Source organism: Sphaeramia orbicularis, chromosome 18 (genome assembly GCF_902148855.1).
Source record: "Sphaeramia orbicularis chromosome 18, fSphaOr1.1, whole genome shotgun sequence".
NCBI lineage: Eukaryota > Metazoa > Chordata > Actinopteri > Kurtiformes > Apogonidae > Sphaeramia > Sphaeramia orbicularis.
Genome location: NC_043974.1, coordinates 37,349,791 through 37,370,383, shown reverse-complemented (window position 1 = coordinate 37,370,383; position 20,593 = coordinate 37,349,791). Strand labels below are relative to the sequence as shown.

At 39.0% G+C, this 20,593-nt stretch overlaps 1 protein-coding gene across 2 annotated transcripts; it reads left to right on the top strand.

Moving 5' to 3' along the window:
• The first annotated feature begins 857 nt into the window (after window positions 1-857).
• On the top strand, window positions 858-19,187 carry LOC115438444 (L-amino-acid oxidase-like). Of its 2 annotated transcripts, none has more exons than XM_030162082.1 (8): window positions 858-981; window positions 4,044-4,082; window positions 10,446-10,654; window positions 13,430-13,542; window positions 14,954-15,155; window positions 16,321-16,389; window positions 16,537-16,673; window positions 17,682-19,187. In XM_030162082.1, exons 2-8 carry the CDS (start codon window positions 4,052-4,054, stop codon window positions 18,481-18,483), a joined length of 1,563 nt encoding a protein of 520 aa, XP_030017942.1. In that variant the 5' UTR covers window positions 858-981; window positions 4,044-4,051; the 3' UTR covers window positions 18,484-19,187. The 2 variants fall into 2 exon arrangements, with proteins under 2 accessions (XP_030017942.1, XP_030017941.1); XM_030162081.1 differs by lacking the exon at window positions 858-981 and adding an exon at window positions 3,498-3,558 and having other exon boundaries at window positions 17,682-19,185.
• Window positions 19,188-20,593: the final 1,406 nt, after the last annotated feature.

Below are 20,593 nucleotides of genomic sequence, written 5' to 3'. Positions count from 1 at the left end.
GCACAAACATAAGACGACATACAGTTTTCACACAGTACACGTGGACACATGCTGGAATTTTTTCATGGATTTGAAAGGGAATTGGGGGACAGTGTGAACATTAGGCAGATAATGAGAGATGGAATATTGTAGAAATTGTTCAAATCTTAGTTCCAAACTCCAAAATTTTAACAATATTCGGCCTGTTACCAAATGTTTATGTAACATTGTGTGTAATGCACATGTATAAATAATAAGTCGAGGCATAATATTGTTCAAATTGCACTAATTTTTCAAATGAAATTTCAGTTTTTTTAGGTTATTCACATCTTTTTTGTAAAATGTAAATATTTTCATAATTTATTTGTGGGTTTTTTGTACTAAAAAAAAAGAAAAACTTGTGTTTGTCATTATTTATAGCTTATTAAGTCATTATTTTACTGGTCTGGCCCACTTGAGATCAAATTGGGCTAAACATGGCCCCTGAACCAAAATGAGTTTGACAGCCCTGCTCTAAATGTTCAGGATGAGGTTGTTGTCAGGTCTTCTACTTCCAGTCTGAGTCCAACCACTGCTGTATCATCTGTGAACTCCACCACTAGGTTGTTCTTGCGGTGCATTCTGCAGTCATGGGTCATCAGTTTGTACGCTGACAGATAGATCCTTGTGATCGATGGGAAAATCCTCCCAGTTGTGTGTGACATGGAGGCTGAATGAATGAACACTTCCTCCTTACCCTCCACATGTGGTGCCGCTGCTGTTAAATCCTCCTCTGCGGTGACGGTGTTGAGTAATCCTCAAACTTTTTGTCCTGATCATGAGACCTGATCAGTTGATTCCCTGGTTACAGGAGTCAGTTAATAACAAAACTGAAAAGGCATCAGAATGGGAACTGTGGATGTCTGAGGCCGGGTGGGTCAGCGTCCCATCAGAGTATAAGAAGCTCAGATTTCACTTCAGACCATTTTGACCAAGGGTTGTGCTATTTAATCATCAATAAAGGTAAGAATCTAACATTTTGTGCATTCATTTAAGATTATTTTTTGCTTGTTATTTTATGTATTTTAGAAACTTCCTGGCATTCCTCCCAAATGAACCCATAAGGACCCAGTGTGACGTTTATGTTAGTTTCCAAATGAAGTTTTCTCCATATTTAACCATCCTTAAGTGGTTTATTACCATTTATTGTAATATTATCTGCTGTATTTTGTGTTTTTTCAGTGAAAATCAGGTATTTTCCAGCATTTAATTCACTGATCATGTAAATGTTCATAAAAGTTCACATTAAAGTTGAGGATTATTGTATCAAAAGTAGTGATGTGACGTTCACGAATGAATCGAATCTTTTGAACGACTCTTTGAAATGAACGGTTTGGAACAGAGTCTTTGTAAAGAGCCGTTCTTTTTTTTTTTTTTTTTTTTTTTTTTTTTTTTTTTTTTTTTTTTTTTAAGGAGGAAGTGTCTGATTGCCTGTCAATTTACCAACATACTGTTCTTGTTCTGAGAACTGCACTGTAGTTCAGGTATTTAATTGCAGTGATTAATCACTGTTGTGTTTTGTGCAATTTTTTTCCGTTCGTTTACTCACATTTATTGTTCTTGTTTTGAGGAGAATAAAATGTTGTTTCATGAGAAAATGTTTTATTTTCTTCTTCATTTTTAGGCTACAGACTAGTCCACATAATGTACTGTGATGTTTTTTGCCAAATTCCAGCATTTACCTAATGTCGCCTCTCATGTCATGTACTTAGCCCACACATTTGAACTATTCTTTTTACGGTAAGATAATATTAACTGCTGCGCCAATTAAACACCTTTAAAATGTACAGCGTTGAAATCAAGTTCATATACAGGGTGGGGAAGCAAAATTTACAATGAACATTTGGTTGTTTTTTCTCAGCAGGCACTACGTCAGTTGTTTTGAAACCAAACATATATTGATGTCATAATCATACCTAACACTATTATCCATACCTTTTCAGAAACTTTTGCCCATTTGAGTAATCAGGAAAGCAAACGTCAAAGAGTGTGTGATTTGCTGAATGCACTCGTCACACCAAAGGAGATTTCAAAAATAGTTGGTGTCCATAAAGACTGTTTATAATGGAAAGAAGAGAATGACTATGAGCAAAACTATTACGAGAAAGTCTGGAAGTGAAGGAAGCAACAACAAAACGAACCAAAGCTTTTATTAAAGCTCTCAAATCCAAAATCAAACCAAAACACTTGTTGTCAACAAGTGTTTTGGTGTTCTTGTGTAAGATTTTAACTTCAAATCATATTTTACTGCATTTCTAACGGTCTTGTTGTCTACCTCAAGTTCAATTGCCATTTTTCTCATGGATTTGGTTGGATCCTTTAGGATTTTGGATTTGAGAGCTTTAATAAAAGCTTTGGTTCGTTTTGTTGTTGCATCCTCCACTTCCAGACTTTCTCTCGTGAGATTGACAGACGGATCGGTGCAGCGTCTGCAGTGATGCAGTCGCTGTATCGGTCTGTTGTGGTGAAGAAGGAGCTGAGCCTCTTTTATCTTTTATTACAGTGCTGTTTAACCACCCTGCCAGTCTTTTTTGCTGTCTTCTCAGGTGGTGAGGGTGAAGGTTTATCCCAGAGCAGTATCTGCAGGGTGCCACCCACTTGAGGCAATAAAATAACGACATAATAAAGTCATTTTGTCGCATTTCAATTTCTTGTGTGGCACATTTCTATTGGAAGAACAGAGTTATGCTGAAATTAAAAAGATGCCTAGGCCATGATTTTTAATAATGTGGACATTAACAACCATGTTAAAAATCCAGGATGTCTTTCAGAATTTTGAGAGTAGCTTAAAATTCTATTGCGGTTCTGGGCCTGTACTGCTAACGAGTAGAGAAATCATCACAGATCCATTGATTCTGGTTGGATTTTTATAATTTTTTTCTGTGGAATAGGTATACTGTTTGGTGAAAAGAATGGCATATTGGCTGATGTCATAACTTGGGGGAATAGTTGATTACCAATGATGTTAAGTTGAAAATATTGGAAAAAAAGTGAGAAAACACCTAATTTTTTTTGCATTAAATTGAGCCAAAATCATGCAGAAATGTGTTTTAAGAATAATTTTTTTTATTGAAGGTTGTCACCATATGTGTTTTTTGCATCTGGAATGCATTTATTGACAGTTTACCCAGTCCGCTGAGGATTGAAGGAAAATTTTCATTTTTCAAAATTTTATATCAAAAAATGAGGTGTACATACACTAATAAGGCCACAATTTTTTTTTCACGATATTTCCAGCAGAGCAGACCCTCCAATTATTGGTCCTTAGGATCAAAATTAACAAAAAAACAAATAAAAAGTATGGCAGACCATGCCAGGTTCAACCCATTTTTGAGACTTTGGCTCCCTGACTAATAAGAACACAAAGTTGATTCGTCATTTGGTAGAACAGGTCAAGCAGGTCGCACTGGTTTGCTATCAGTCATTGGAGAGGGGCGGGCTCAGGATGTGCCAGATAACAGGCAGGTAGCAGGTTTAGCCCCGCAACGATGTGGGCAGGAGTATTGTCAGGGAGTTATTTTCACCAACAGTAAGATACAGGTGTGTATTATTTGTTTTTAATAATTCTATAAAAATATGCAGGATTGTTCCATTTCATAATTTTTGACATAGTATAAAAAAAAAATGCTCTGCTTTAACATGATAACCTTTGAATTTACTCTGAGTTTGAATGAACATCTACATTATCTGTGAATAAAATATAGGAAAATACATAATTTTCACAGAAACATGTAAAATACAGAGGATAATATTAGAATAAATGGTGATAAATCATTTAAGAAAGAGTAAATTTATTTGGGAACTGCCACAAAAGTAGTGCTGGGTCTTTATGGGTTAAATGTGTAAATGTATTCTTAGTGATGTTCTTGAACAGCAGTCAAATATCTCTTATATTAACAGAACTATTGAAAAGCAGAAGTGATTCGAAAGTTTTTCTTGTTGCACAGTGACAGTGTATCCACAGACCGAGCAGGAATGAAACATTAAGTCATCTCTTTCTTTCTGTTCCTCTTTCTTTTCTAAAGAATCTCAGATGGATCCACATATGATGAAGCAAACATTACGTAAGTATTTTGATCTTCGACACAGAAATATTACTCTTAAAAAAAGCCAATCACATGACATGTCTGGTTCAGTGACTGATCTGAATGAAGTCTATCATTAGGTAGAGAACAGAAGTCATCCTTTTGTTCAGCCTTTTTCATCCAACTCACTTCAACATTTTAACGTCTGTCTTAAGTGTAGAATGACAGACTATCAATTTCCGATGCACTTTCATAAGGCTCATTAGTTATTTTTCCATTGACCCTCTAATTGCACGAATATAACTTGCACGTAAAAATTTACCGAATGGAGAAAAGAAAATTTCACCAAAAGTCTCATTCTTCGATTAAAAGTTTTCGCGCCGGCAAGAGGTGGCACAACGCAAATGGTATATCATGCAAAACTGCAATGGAAAGACCTTTTTTTGCATCTAGAGTCAGGTTAATTAAAAAACCAGAACAAGAAGAAGAAAAATGTTACGGTATGTGCGGACACACCAGGAAACCCAATCATTTTTGAATTTAGTACGAGATAAAGGGGTAATATTTAATAATAATGAATATATCTGTAAATCAACACCATATTTACGTTCGTCGCCATGTTTATGGAATGACTTCTTGTGTCATCTCGCAATAATAAATAAATCATCGCATTTGTGATTTAATGGAAAAACCGACATTACGCACTTATCGGTAAAGTTTTGCGCAGATGTCCAATGGAAAAGCGACTACTGTTAACAAAAATGGACAAAATGGTCAAATTTATGTAAGACATGAACATCAAGCCAGTGGAGAATAAACTGATGTATCAGAGCCCATCAATGGGCACGGTTACATGATGTTTTTTAAATTTGATTTATTTTTCCAGAAGAAATTAATTCGGAACTAAAGTATTTTCTCTTCTGTTTACATAGAAATGTTAAACCCGAATAAAGGTTTACATGAGGTATTAATGAGGTAGATAAGTGAACAAAAGGGTTTGCACTGCAGTGCTCACATTGCCTTGTTCCCGCAGCCCTTCTGTTAGCTTAGCTTAGCATAGTCACTGCGTTTCCATGGTCACACGTAGCCAGTTTTTTAAAGGTGATTTGTTGTCTTTTGTAAGTGATTTTCTGAAATCTGATTCTCCCTAATTATTTCTTTAGATCCACGACTTACTGCACTCATACAATCTTGGGACTGTTGTGTTGACGGAAGTTGGAAAATCTTTTTGTTGGAAGGGATGCATGCGCTAAATTAGCTTTGCTTTACATTTGCTTTGCATTAGTTTTTATTTTCCAAGATTTTATTAGTGCAGTAAGTCACATCGTCATGATTTGAGCCTCAATTTGTGATCATATTGACCCCAGTGGACTAAAGTAAGTAACATTAGTCTTGTTAGTCTCTTGTTAGTCTCTAGTGAGATTATAGAGGACTATAAATGGAGAAGGGAAGAGTGTCCCTGTCGTTGGAAAAGTGTATTTATCAGTCCTGTTTTCACAATTTGCTAACCCACATGCTACCTTGAGAGTAATGTTACACCCAGATGTCTGTCCCAGATTATAACGTGTGTGTTCTGTGACTGGGGAATGGAAGCACAACTGTGGAATGAAAAAAGGATTAGACAGATCTCTCAGCCGAAAAACAACATTTTTCTGTACCATAGTAGTATTAGTGTCTCTAGAGAAATTTCTGGGGTTTCTGAAAGTCATGTTGGGTTTCCACCCCATCCAGGGGTACGCTGCGACAGACGGCCAATCACCCACTGTCCACTTTATCATTGTCAGCAGTGTGTGACTGATCGAGAGAGGATAAGGAGCGAACAGAGTATCTTCATGTGAGCTGTGTGGCATCAAACTGCACACATAGCACGATTGATTAGTGACACGTCGTGTCAGATCACGTGTCACTCGCCACCATGTGTTATCGCTATAGTCGTGGTGATCAATGGTGTGGAGGTCACGTCCGTGACGTCTCCGAGGCTCTTCTGACCCTGGCTGTCCTCCGACAGACCAGGGCGCGATAGGAATGTGATGCGTTGGTGAAGGATCAGATACCTGACAGAATTCAATTCAATTCAATTCAACTTTTTTTGTATAGCCCGATATCACAACAATGTTATCTCAAAGGGCTTTACAGAGTCAGTTGGAGTAAACAACAGTCAAATAAACAGCAAGAAAATGAGTAGTGTCCAGGGCATCCCCCGTCCTTAGACCCTCCTTCTCGGCAAGGAAAAACTCAAAACCCAGTGGGAAAAGGGAGAAACCTCGGGGAGAACCACAGTGAAGGAGAGATCCACTCCCATGGACAGACAGGCTATAGGTGCACCAGGACTGATGGACGTCCATTTGCAGATGTAGTTCTAGTCTGAAGGATGCAGTAGGGTGGACACACGGGGGGTCCATCCCGCTGGATGAGACAGGCAGGAGCGAGGAGGCCCATCCACAGTGGTGAGGCCGAGGACGTCCATCCAGACAGGTGGGGGAGGGGGTCAGGACACAGGACAGGGCAGGACACAGATGGGTCAGCGCAGATCCTGTCATCATTGGCTCCCAGGCGGTTACAACTGAGAAAGTAGCCACTCCCCCGGAGGGGAGTGGGGAAAGGGGACATCGGGTGAATAGCACTGCACAAACTAAGTTGGCTAAATATTAAAAATATAAGTGCAGACCAGAATGGTACGTAGAACCAGAAACAGGAGATAGGACTCAGTGCCTGTACTTCCCCCAGCATTCTTGCTCCTAGGGCAGCTTAGACTGAACTGTGGGTTTAGTCTGGTTTGAACTAGCCTGACCATAAGCTTTTTCAAATAGGAATGTTTTTAGCCTGACCTTAAATGTAGAGACTGTGTCGGCCTCTTTAATGTTAACTGGAAGCTGATTCCATAAAACAGGAGCTTGGTAACTAAAGGCTCTAGCTCCTACTGTACTTTTACAGACCCTGGGAACTACCAGTAGACCTGCATTCTGAGAACGAAGGGTTCTGTTGGGATGGTACGGCACCAGAGCATCTCTGAGATAGGAGGGGCCCATACCATTAATGGTCTTGTATGTGAGGAGGAGGATTTTGAATCTAATTCTAAACTCAATTGGAAGCCAGTGAAGGGCTTGGAGCACAGGGGTGATGTGGTCTCTTCTATTTGTTCCTGTTAGTAGTCTCGCTGCCGCGTTCTGAACCAGTTGAGAACTTTTTAGAGAGCTTTTAGGACATGCTACGAGAAGGGAGTTGCAGTAATCTAATCTAGATGTAACAAACGCATGAACTAATTTTTCTGCATCATTTTTAGAAAGAATATTTCTAATTTTGGCTATGTTGCGTAGGTGGAAGAAGGCGGTTCTGCAGGCTTGGTTAATATGTGGTTTAAATGATAGATCTGGGTCAAATAGAACTCCTAGGTTTCTAACTGTGGTGCTGGAGGCTACACTCACATTGTCCAGAGTGACTATCTGGTCAGTTAGGGAGTCTCTTGCATTTTTAGGGCCTATTATAATGACCTCTGTTTTTTCAGGGTTAAGTAAAAGATAATTAGCGCTCATCCAGGTTTTAATGTCACGGACACAGGAACTTAGTTTATCTACTTGTTTGGTCTGATCAGGTTTAGTCGATAAATACAGTTGTGTATCGTCTGCATAACAGTGAAAATTAATGCCATGTTTTCTAATAATGTTACCTAAAGGCAGCATGTATAGTGTAAACAAAAGGGGCCTGAGGACCGACCCTTGTGGCATGCCGCAACTAACTCTGGAATAAGTTGATGGTTGTTGGTTTACATGAACAAACTGGTACCTATTAGATAAATAGGATTTAAACCAGCAGAGGGCTGCTCCTCTAATGCCTATGTCCCATTCTAATCTCTGCAGTAAGATACTGTGGTCGATAGTGTCAAAAGCTGCACTCAGGTCCAATAAGACCAGGATCGAGACCAAACCATCGTCAGCAGCTAATAAGTCATTAGTTACTTTGACTAAATGGTGGCCATGTACCACATGTACAGGCACACATGTACAGACGTCCAGATCCGGGTCCACTTTTGCAGCCTGCACAGAGACACAAGGGGGAGGGGAAAGCAGTGTGTTGTAAAGCGGCGGCGGAGCCGAGGCATTGTCTGTTCTACATATCACGGCCCCGCCCTCATCTCCCACTCCTGCCAATTGTTTACCATTCTTTCTCATATCTCTACACTCAGCCTCCTCCAACCACATTCCAACACATTTGTTACAAGTCTCCCATTGTTTAAAATCCTTAACCTTGATTCGCTTATTTTTTTTCTTAGCCTCCCACTGTTCCTCTAATTTCCCCTTCATCTCATTCAGCTTCTGTATGCTTAAAGTCCCCGTTTTAGGAAAAATGCCCATGCTCACCCAATAATCAGCACAGTCAAGCACAATTTCCCCATATTTTTTACTCATCAATTTTGGAATGGGGGCCTCCCTGTCCACACCCCTGTCACTTTTCCCCAGCCGGTTTCCCATTTTTACACTTAGAACGTCTCCTAAGCGGTTTTTGTTCCTTACTTGGCGTACAAAATACTAAAAAAGCCTTTTTTGATTTTTCTTTTCGGTTGTCAGCAAAAAAATCTCCTAAAACGCCTTCAAGTTCGTGATAAACTTTACTCTACTGTATTTACATACAGTAGCAACCTTATAAGATTTTTCTTTTCGTTTAATGGTGAAAAAATCTCACAAAAACACCTGTACTCTGTTGCATTTGCATACAATAGCAACCCAACTCAGGTTTATATATATATATATATTTTTTTTTTAATATATAAACCTGAATTGTACACCACTGTTGTTACAGTGACGTGACCAGTGACGTGAGTTTGGAACACAGGGAGTAAGGCCCCACACCCCCCAACTGTAAATTTCTCACCGTGTGTATCATTGAACTCAGTCTAGATTCCAGTGGTGAGACGGGCGGGGCTCGGAGCCGGTCCCCCATCTGCGGTGTCGTTTTACCACGGGGCTACAGCCGCTTTTTGGATGATCAGTCCGCCAATCTCCGTTCCCCGTCCGAATGCACTCATGGAATCCTGCCGACAACGCCAATTTGTCGTGGAAATGTACCGTTCAACTGATGACCCACACAAAGAAAGAGAGAGAAAGTTAGAGTTAAAATAATAAATGCATTTATTGAGAAATCAATCTCAGAAAAAGCTCTGTAAGAGAAGTCTGATTAACCATGAAAATATTAAAGATTATAGACCAAAAATCCAACCCCCCCAATGGTGACACCCAAATGACATCCCCATATGTAAATCATACCACTCCATACCAGTCCTTCCGGTTCCGGGGGGTAAGAGGCCATATTGGCCATATTGGCCTCTTACCCCTTACCTTGTTTAACTAATATCTAGCATGCAGGCGCCATCACATATCCAGACATTTCGGTGTTTGGGTTTTAACTCAAGGTAAGAACTCCGTTCCCGACCCGGGGGTGTTACAGAGTGGTAAACATCACACATAACAATGACTCAGCATGTACTTAACAGTATAACATATTAAAAGAGTATAAAATAAAGAGTATAAAATATAAAAAGTAAATTTTTCCACCACAGTAATGATTAAGGAGAACTGAATTTCACGAAATCACTCATAAAATACTACAATTCACCTATAAAAGCCTGGCTACGTCTGACCATAGGAATGAAGCCATTGTGCTAAACTAGGCTAAGCTAAGCTAACGGAAGGGCTGTGAGAACAAGGCAATCGGTGATCTGCAGTGCAAACTGATTTGCCCACTTATTGAACTCATTAGTGCATGACAAATGAATGAATAAAACACAAGTGATGAACTCTTCCTTCAGGGTTTTCCAGGCTGGTAGATCCCATCAGAATAGCCCACTGGAACGGTTTGGGTTGACTAGACTGCATTGCATATTCTTCTGCCAGCGCAGAATGTGTGTGTCATCGCGACAGGACGACGAGCATTTGCAGAATGGAAGGAATAAAGTCTAAATGGAATAAAGGGTATACATGCCCGAGGAGTAATTTAGTTCAGAATTAAAAGGGGATTAAACCAGTGACTTTATTCGGGTTTAAATTTAATCCGAACTTTACTTTTTCAACTGGAATAAGATGTTTACATGGGCATCTGAAATAGGATCTAACCTTTAATCAGATTAAACCAGGAATAAAAGTTATCATGTAAACGCACAGAATGTGGATCAGATGTTGGTGTGTGTTCTTAGGTTCTGTTCAGGGGGGGTTTAGATCGACGTATTAACCTATTTAGTGCATGTCTTTGGGCAGTGGTCAATGGGAGACCATGCAAACTCCACACCCCCATCCCAGAGTCCTATTATGTGTAATATAGAATAAACTGTGCTTTATTTCTGAATCATCAGCCCTATCAGTAGTTTCCTGTTAAAGCACTGTTTTCTCTTCTCACTGGTCATGTTTCCAGTTGCCATCCTCCTGCTTCTGCCCAGTGTTTCAGCTGTCAGCCTGAAACAATGTCTGTCTGACTGCCTAGAGGACGATGACTACGATCTCCTGTTGCGCACGGCAAAGAACGGCCTCCCACACCTGAACTCATCTCATCATGTCGTTATCGTCGGGGCTGGTATGGCCGGACTGACAGCTGCCAAACTGCTGCAGGACGCAGGACACCAGGTAGAACTAGTACAGAACATTAACAGTAGTAGTAGTGTTGGAGGACTTGGTCTCACCTCAGTCTCAGCTGCTGTGTCATAATATGGGGTGCCCATCTGTCTGTCCGTTCGTCTGTCCGTCAGAATCAGCGTGATCACTTTTCAACAAGTCCTTCATGTTTGATGTTTTGGTGCAACGTGAGAAGCTTCTCCACGAGTTCTTTGGCCAACGACCTTCACCTTCATTTTCAAGTTCAAATCAGTGTTGATGTTGTGTCAAATTTGGCAAAGCTGACCTCCGATTTTCAGGCCTTCTGGGGTCAGTGCACGGTCACTGGGGCCGATAAGGTCAAGATTCAAGAATGTTTATTGTCATTATGCGCAAATAATGAAATTCTTTTTTACAGGTAATTTTCGACTAGATAAAAATATAAAAACACTAAAGAATATGTACATCTGTAGATGCTAATAATGCAATAACAACCAATAATGTAATAACGGCCGATAATGTAATAAATTTGCCATTTTTAAAATGTAATAGGCCAGTGGTTTCCAACCTTTTTTGGCTCATGACCCCATTTTAACATCACAAATTTCTGGCAACCCCAGACATTGAAAACGGAGACATTATTTTGGCTAAAATTAAATAGTTTTTTCATCATGTAATAGTTTGCTATACTATGTTGCAAATAAACAGTAATTTTAGACAACATCTAGTCTATATAATGTATATTATTCTGGACGGAGGCAGAAAAGTCAGGTGTAGATTACTGCACAAAGTGAGAATTTTATTTTCCTTGGTCAGGATATGTACAGTCAGTCCAGCTTGGATTTACCATCCTGCAAATTTATACCAAAAAAATAATAACTCAAACTACGAATTATAAAAGAGCTGCAGCATCTTAAACCGACCACAATGAACATTTGAAAGACAAACAGTACCACAGTGCTTCAGTTTCAGCTTCAGAGTTTGTCATGTACTGTTATGTATTGTGATTGTCTCTGTCAACTCACCATATATTTTTTATTAGTATTTTTTTTTTTTTTTACCCTGTAAAGCCTGAGCCATTAAATCATTGACAGAAAATTCCAGTTCTTTGAAATTGGACCTTTATTGGTCCTTCTGAACAACCAAAAACTTTTGTCCGTCTGTCCATCAGTATCAGCGTGATCACTTTTCAATGAGTCCTTCATGTTTGATGTTTTGGTGCAACGTGAGAAGCTTCTGGACGAGTTCTTTGGCCAACGACCTTCACCTTCATTTTCAAGTTCAAACCAGGGTCAATGTTGTGTCAAATTTGGCAAAGTTGACCTCCGATTTTCAGGCCTTCTGGGGTCAGTGCACAGTCACTGGGGCCGATAAGGTCAAGATTCAAGAATGTTTATTGTCATTATGTGCACAAAATTCTTTTTTACAGGTAATTTTCGACTAGATAACCAAATAAAAACACTAAAGAATATTTACATCTGTTGATGCTAATAACGTGATAACAACTGATGATATAATAACAGCCGATAACATAATAAATTTTCCATTTTTAAAATGTAACAGGCCAATAACGTAATAAAAGTTCTGAACCAATAACGTAACTAGAAAAGCACTCAGAGAGTGCAGACCTCTGACAAGGCAGATCACCACCAAAATCACCACCAAAATTTCATCACTTTTTCCTTGTGCTAGAATCAAGATTTCCTGGAAATTTCATGAAAATCCATCCATAACTTTTTGAGTTATCTTTCTAACAGACAAACAAACAGACAGACAAACCCAGATGAAAACATAACCTCCGCCGTTTCACTTGGCGGAGGTAATAACTGGCCAATACTGTAATAAAAGCCCTGAACCAATAACATAATAACTCTTGGCCAGTAATGTAATAACTTATTATGTTATTGGCTGGTTATTACGAAATGTTACTTTATTAAGAAACTGCAGCTTTGTGCCACTGCCAGGTGATTCTGGTCTTGGTCTTGATAGACTGTGGTCTTTGTCGTGACTTGATCTCAGTTTGCTTTGAACTCCAACACTATCTGAGCAATACAGGATTACATTGGTTTTGCTTTGTGTGTTAGTTTCAACTTTTTGTTTTTCAGTTGCAGTTCAGTTTTAAGCAGGGTTTGTAGTCATTTATTTTTTCAGTTCAAAGCAAAGTACTGATCACCGCTCTTAACAAATCTAAGTATCACCCATAAATAAACAGGAATTCACTTAGGATTACCACATGTGGTGTCAGGTCCAAGTGCACGAAAAAATATCTTGAATTTATGCTTTAAACTTACCAGAAACACACCAGTTTGGATGGAATATGTTCATATTTGGTCTGTTTATGACTCACCTGCTTCAGCCGAGACCTCATCAAAAGTTATCAAAATAATGAGTTAACATTGGTCTTGTGACAGTTTTTTTTTTTTTTTGGTAAATGTCTCAGTACTGCCCTAAAAAATGCCTATGTATCCCACACCCATCTTCGAACCATAACCAAAGGCCTGATCATCATTGTTTGGAGCTTGAATTTTTACATATTTGTGTCACTCCTGCCCTCTGCTGGTCTAAAACTAGCACAGCTGAATGTTTGGATAAAAAACTGTCAACATATTCAACCAAAACAGATCAAAAAGATTTAACAAAACTGAGATCCATCTGAAACTGATGCATTCATGACACATGTACAAACGAATTCAGGTGTAATTTGTTGAGTTGAGTTGGTTTAGGCATTGTCAGTTAATTTTATTTGTCGTGAACTCTTTTTTATTTCACTTTAATCAGTATAATGATTGACTGCACTGTTTGAATCAGGTAACGTTGGTAGAGGCCAGCGGTCGTGTTGGAGGACGGGTGGAGACCTACAGGAATGACAAAGAGGGCTGGTACGCTGACCTGGGAGCCATGAGGATCCCAAGCTTTCACCAGTGAGTTCAAATATAGTGGAAAATGAATCACATTTTCTTTTGTATTGTCCTCTATATGATGAACTGAGAGCCTCTTTGTTTGATGACATTTTTATCTGAAATCCTGATCTGTTCTGGAGCACTGATGATGACAAGATGAAATGGTTGTTTAGTTCAAATGTATTTAAATTAGCATTATTTGTTTGTAAAGCCTGGAAAAAGTGGCAGATATGTTTGTTTAAATAGGTCAGTATTTTATTTTGTTTATATACTGTGCCTATTGTCTGGTATTTGATTTTTGGTTTGTATTTATGGTGTCTTATAAGCCCATGGAAGGGCTGGGCATGTCTGTATGCAAGACACAATAATAAAAACATTCATTCATTCATTCATTCATTCATTCATACATTCATTCATATACAGTTCTGTGTAAAAGTCCTGGTCCACACATATGCATTTGTCAGTCTCTATTACAAGGGTGTCAAACTTATTTTAGTTCAGTTCCACATTCAGCCCAATTTGATCTCCGGTGGGCCAGACCGGTAAAATAATAACAGTGAAAAAAGTAAAATTATATTATGATCAGGTTTACATCTACAAAGTTTCCTTTAAAATCTGAATAACATGAACATCTTGAATTGTCTCAAGAAAAACAAGTACAATTTTAACAATATTATGCCTCGGTTTATCAGTTTATCATGTACACATGTGCATTACAATTGCACAAACGATTCAGTAACAGGCAGAATATTGGTAAAATTGCATTTACTTTTCTTAAGACTTTTCCGTTTGTTCATATTTGTTCAGGTTATTCACAGTTTTTATAAAAGTATAGTTTGGAAATGTAAACATTTTCATGTAATTTTGCTTTTTTACACCAAAAAAAATAAAGAGAAAATTTGGGGTTGTCATTATTTATAGGTTATTATGATTATATTTTACTGGTTCTGACCCACTTGAAATCGAATTGGACTGTGTATGGAACCTGAATTAAAATGATTTTGACACCATTGATTGTTAATATCTTCAGTGTAATTTTTGCATTTCACAAATTCATCCCGCGGGCCGGATTGGACCCTTTGGCAGGCTGGATTTGGCCCCCAGGCCCCATGTTTGACACTGTGATCTATTAGATCCAATCTGGATATATGTGAAGTATGAACAGCAGGAAAAATGACAGTTCTACTTAAACACAACATTAATATGAATGACTAAATGATTAAATGACTAATTGAATGAATTGTTTATTTTGGTTTGTACATTAATCATTGCACAAAGGACAATAATTATAAACATAAAACCCAAAAAAGGAATAGGCTAGAAGTAAAAGCTTATTTTTTGCCCATGCTTTTCACCTGATACACTGCTTATGTTAAATTATATTCACTGAATGTTCCAGTCGTCCATGTTTAAACAGCTCATTCCTTCACAGAATTTTACGGTGGTATGCTAAAGAACTGGGTGTGAAGCTGAATCCGTTCATCATGGATGACGACAACACCTTTTACTTTATCCATGGGCTGCGGAAGAGGACGTACGCGGTCAAAGCAAACCCTGACATTCTACGGTACAATCTGCCAAGACGTGAAAGGGGGAAGTCGGCGGACCAGCTGTTGCAGGAAGCTCTGCAGAAGGTTTGTGAGGAGAGCAAACAGAATGCAGAGTCATTTATTCATTTTCTAAACCACTTGTGCTGCATTCCAGAGTCCTGGGAGGTAGAATATATCTCACTCGGAGTTAACTACATCCCACCTCAAAGTATTCCAGGTGATCCATGTTGAACATAAACAACAAATTTGGAGATCACAAATCTAAGCTCCTATTTGCTTTGATACTGAAGAGGCATTTGGACTGTCGACAGTACAGTGTTCTCATATACGCAAACGACTCTGGAACTCAGTCCAGCCTTTATGCTCTGTATCAAACTGATGATTGTTTAAGAAATGAAAAACTACATATTAATCACTGCGGTAATTATCCAATGGAAGGTTTAGTTAAACCCATATGGGGACTTTTTTGGGGGCTGGACAGTGTATATTGACCAAACATCAAACTACCGTACTTTCCGGACTATAAGCCGCTACTTTTTTCTCGTTTTGAACCCTGCGGCTTATACAGCGATGCAGCTCGAGTATAGATTTTTACAGGCTGACGGCCACCAGGGGCGCTCTAGCAGGAAGCGCAGAAGTGAGACAGAAAGGTGGAAGAGGTGGTGCGGAGAGGAGAAGTTTTAATCTTAACTTTGAACAATTATTTTGCGTGTCATGCACAAACCCTCATCATGGAAAACACATGAAGAAATGTATATCTTGGAGCTTTTAAGTTAAAAGCAATCGATGCGTCTGTCTAAGAAGGAAATAGAGCCGCAGCACGGAAGTGCCATTAAGCAACAACGGAGGTGAATGAATCGAAGGTGAATAGAAGGTGTATGATGGAGGCTTTGAGGCTGTTCAACTCCAACACTGAAGAAGACCACTGCAGTGGTTTAATGAGCAGAAGGAAGATGAAGATAGAGATCAGTGACTTTTCTGGGTTTTTTAACCAGTCGTGTTCCTGCCGTGTTACAGGCACTGTTTGGAAAGAAGCGGTTAAGGTATGGAAATAAATATTTAAATAATCTGTCTGTTTACCATCTTTCTGTGTAAATATCTCATGTTACAACGTGGACACCTGCGGCTTATGGTCAGGTGCGACTTAAAGTCAGCCACGGCTAATAGTCAGGTGCGGCTTATAGACCGGAAAGTATGGTAATCAATCCAACTTATGAATAATACCTAATGTACATGAACTTTTCTGCAGGTTAAAGACTATGTGAAGAAGTATGGTTGCAAAGCTGCGCTGGAGAAATACGACCGCTATTCAGTGAAGGTAAAGAAGAAGTTTAACCTACACTCTGACTCATTGAAACCTTCTAATAGTAGCATTTTAGGGGTTTCCTCATTATTTAGGAAGTAGAAAATCAGTTGAAGAGCTGCATTGTCTGTAAGAATCACTGTTTTGTTTTGTTCTTTGTAGGAGTATCTACAGGAAGAAGGTGGTGTAAGCCCACAGGGGATTGACATGATCGGAGACCTGCTAAATGAAGATGGCCTCATGTTCCTCGCTCTGACAGAAATGATCTACATCGAGAGTGACGTCAATGACAATACAACGTGAGATTACTTAATTTTTTTCAGTCCAGTTCAGATCAAAGATTCACAACCCCATAAAAGTGTTTAAAAAGTTGTAGGAAAATGTAGCAGTAGTGCTAACTGGTCAGTATCTGCTCCATACATGAGGGGAAATAGTGATGTTAGCAAAACAGCTTGTCAAATCAATCACAGGTTTAAGAATGCCATATAATATGATCCAGGTTTTTCCTGTATCTCTGAGTTTTAACTCACCTTAAGCCAAGAAGCACAATATCAACTGCGGATTTAAGTACCTGCCTGTACCCCCCGTTTGACAAGCTGCAGAAAAAACCTGCTGCTCTGGCCCTGTTGAAGTCTGAAGAGATACCTATTGAGCTAAACTTCAGTCATTTACAGGGCAAATGTATTTATAATCTGTTTGTCTTGTTACTTTTCAATATGTGATGTTTACTCCTCTGGCTGGTGCTTGGATGCTAACTTTTGCATCCTGAGGCTCTCCTATCTCTTGTATTGGGGGAGGAAGGAGGGTCTACTGAGCGCGCGCCATTTATAACTAGCGTCTGAAGTCTAATGATCATGTCCCCCCCCCCATTTCTTTCTGGATTTGCCACCGTAATGTTCTCATTATTCCCTGTTAACATAAGGTCTTACCAAAAGTTAGCTTTGTCTGAGGTCATTAAAGGTGGCAACAACAACTCCAAAGAACATACGCAGAAAACTTCATGATCTGCTTTTCATGTGTTCATTGATTCATCATGTAGGCACTAACTCACTATCAATGTCTCCATTCATATTTTAAGATTAAGCTTCAAAAAGCCTTCAAAATCTGGCAGTCAGAATGTGACACAGAGTCTAAATTAGCAGGTTTTCAGACCATTACAGACCAGCATGTGCTAGTGCAAGTAACTGCGAGTTTCAACTCATCCTTTGATGAATCTTTGGTCTGAACAGAGCTGTACACACTGTGGTACTAAAGCCCTTTTTATGCAGAATCTGCGGCTTGTTGACATGGTTGTGTTGTATTTGAAGGTATGATGAAGTTACCGGTGGCACGGATCTTCTCGTCAAAGCTTTTCTTACCGTTCTTGATGTCCCAATCTTCCTGAACTCCAAAGTCAAACGCATCAGGCATTCCAATCAGGGAGTGGTAGTATCATATCAGACAGGATCCCAGTCTTCTCTAACGGACCTGTACGCTGATGCTGTCCTGGTAACAACCACAGCCAAAGCAGCCCTCTTCCTGGACTTTGTTCCTCCTCTTTCCAGCAAAAAGATGGAGGCACTGAGGTTGGTGCACTACGAAAGCTCCACTAAAATCATCCTCACCTTTAGCGAAAAATTCTGGGAAAACGACGGCATCCGAGGAGGAAAGAGCATCACCGATGGGCCTTCTCGTTTCATCTACTATCTCAGCCACAGTTTCCCAAACAATAAGAACATCGGTGTCCTCCTGGCCTCGTACACCTGGGGTGACGAGTCCCACCTCTTCACTGGAGCAAGTGATGAAGACCTGAAGGAGATGGCCCTCAGAGATTTGGCAAAAATACACGGTGAACATGTGAAATCTCTGTGTACAGGAGTGGTGGTGAAGAGGTGGAGTACAGATCCTTACAGCTTGGGTGCTTTTGCGCTCTTTGCACCCTACCAACATTTGGAGTATGCCAAGGAACTGTTCAGGCATGAAGGCAGGGTGCACTTTGCAGGAGAACATACAGCCTTCCCTCATGCTTGGATCGAGACATCTATGAAATCTGCGATCAGGGCTGCGACAAACATAAACAAAGCAGCGCTGAAACAGTCAACTACATTTGTAGTCAGAGACGAGCTGTAGGGTGTGGAAAAAGTTCAAGTCCTGAGGGAGGGAATAAAAGAGTACAAACAGGCTTGTTTGCATTAACTGCTATTTTAATTTCCATCTCTACACAGAAAATATATCATATGCAGCACAAACAATGATAACAGATGTAAAATAAGCAGTGAAATAATTATTTATTATCCATTAATATTGAACATGGAGGTTTGGGTTACAGGTGATAAGAGTTATTGATTCATAAGAAAGAATTTCAAGTAAGGACAAGTTAGTAGTTTTCAAACAATTTTGCTAGCTTTGCACTAAATACACCCTGGTGTTGGCAAGGTGGTATACTTAAAATAAAACACTATGTTAAGATGGGATATGCTTCTGATGTGAGATATAAAAAACAATGTATGGTTCCACACAGACAATATAATGATATATGTTGATGACATCACACTATATACTGATGACTTAACATTTTATGATACATCCGATATGAAGACGCCTTCTGGTTACTGGTGGGTAATTTACCAATGCTCTAATGTTGATTTTTGATGTGTGATGATGTGATATGTTTGGAAAAAAGAAATAAAAAATGCAAGTCATAAAAAAACATTTTTGATACATTAGATTAAGTACAGTACATTAATCCTGTACGAGAAATCCAACTGTTTTCTAGCAGAAACAGTTCATTATTTACAAAATAGTGTAAGTGGAAATTAGAAACTTGCATATATTTGAAGTTATAGTGACACAAAAGTATATGTAGAAATCACACGTTACAAAGGGTTAATTTATGGAGATGATGCAACAATATGTGCACGTGAACTTTCATTGTACACAGCTGTTACAACACGAAATCCTAATACTCTACTAATAACACACACACACATATATACTGTGTATATATATATATGTGTATATATATATATATATATATATATATATATATATATATATATATATATATATATATATATGTACATCAGTGGCAGCTGCATGTCTTTCAGACAGGGGAAGCTCATTGTCGGCTTACATAAAAAAAAAAATTAAGTTATTTAAACATAAATTCAGCCCTCCGTTCCTTTTTAAGAAAATGGTCAGTGACCTTATCGTACCAAGTAAACAAGAAAACATTGAAATTATGCTCAATTGAAACAAGGAAGTACAATGAGTGTGTTTTATTTACAGTGCAAGAAATGAACAAGTAATTTCGTAGTGGTTTCTCTCTGATTTCACAGCTGAATTTGCGACGGTATTAAACTGAACTCTGTCAGTGAAGGAGTAGATCTCAAACTAGCTGTCAATCAAACAGGATTCAGCCTTTCGACTGATCCTCCAATCAGCACGTGAAAGCCTGGCGTCCAGCCTGGCCAAGCTCCGCCCACAGCTCCATTCACCCCCAGAGACGCTGAGCGTCCAGGGGCGGGACAACATCGTGACATTTATCCAATTACCGTCCAGTTTTGAGGCAATGAAAAAAACTGTTCCACTCAGTCCCATTGAAGTGCATGGACTTTGAGCGTCTACAGACAAATGCACTGAGCAGAGATCGAATGAGAAAACAGCGCAACAGGAATGTATGAGAAGTGAACAACATCGAGTCTGATGATTTGTGATAAAGCTGATTCTGAACGAACTCGTCTGTGACATGAACGTGTTCTAACACATTTGTAGTCAATGAAATGTCAACACAACCGAAGAAATTTAACCATTTAATTTTTGTAATTTTAGGGGAAGCCAAGTTTCCCTTGCAGTCTGTGAGAAATCACCACTTTTACATTTTCACATTTGTTTTGTTACTTGATTTAAAGGTGCAAGAGACTTTCCTGACAAATTTTTCATCAAATCTGTAAAACCTCAGTCATAGCCTAAGTACCGTGAATCTGTAAGTATGAATGAGGTTTTACAGATTTGATGAAAAATTGGTTAGGAAAGTTTCCCACACCTTTAAGAGAATTTACTTTCTAACCCTCACCTTGGCAACACATTAGTTTCCCTACCCTTTGTAGAAACAGTACAGGTAACACCCAACTGCTGGGAATGTTAAACCACAGTCCACATGCAAACATTATACATCTATCAGTGTAACTCAGCAGTAACATCGTTTGCAGAAAGAAGGTGATAAGAATCGCTAAAAGCC

Excerpts from the sequence above, each read along its gene's own strand:
- LOC115438444 (XM_030162082.1), top strand. The coding sequence starts at position 4,052 with ATGGATCCACATATGATGAAGCAAACATTAC. Across the intron at positions 13,543-14,953 it reads AGGATCCCAAGCTTTCACCA|AATTTTACGGTGGTATGCTA; the intron begins GTGAGTTCAAAT and ends ATTCCTTCACAG. Across the intron at positions 15,156-16,320 it reads TGCAGGAAGCTCTGCAGAAG|GTTAAAGACTATGTGAAGAA; the intron begins GTTTGTGAGGAG and ends ACTTTTCTGCAG.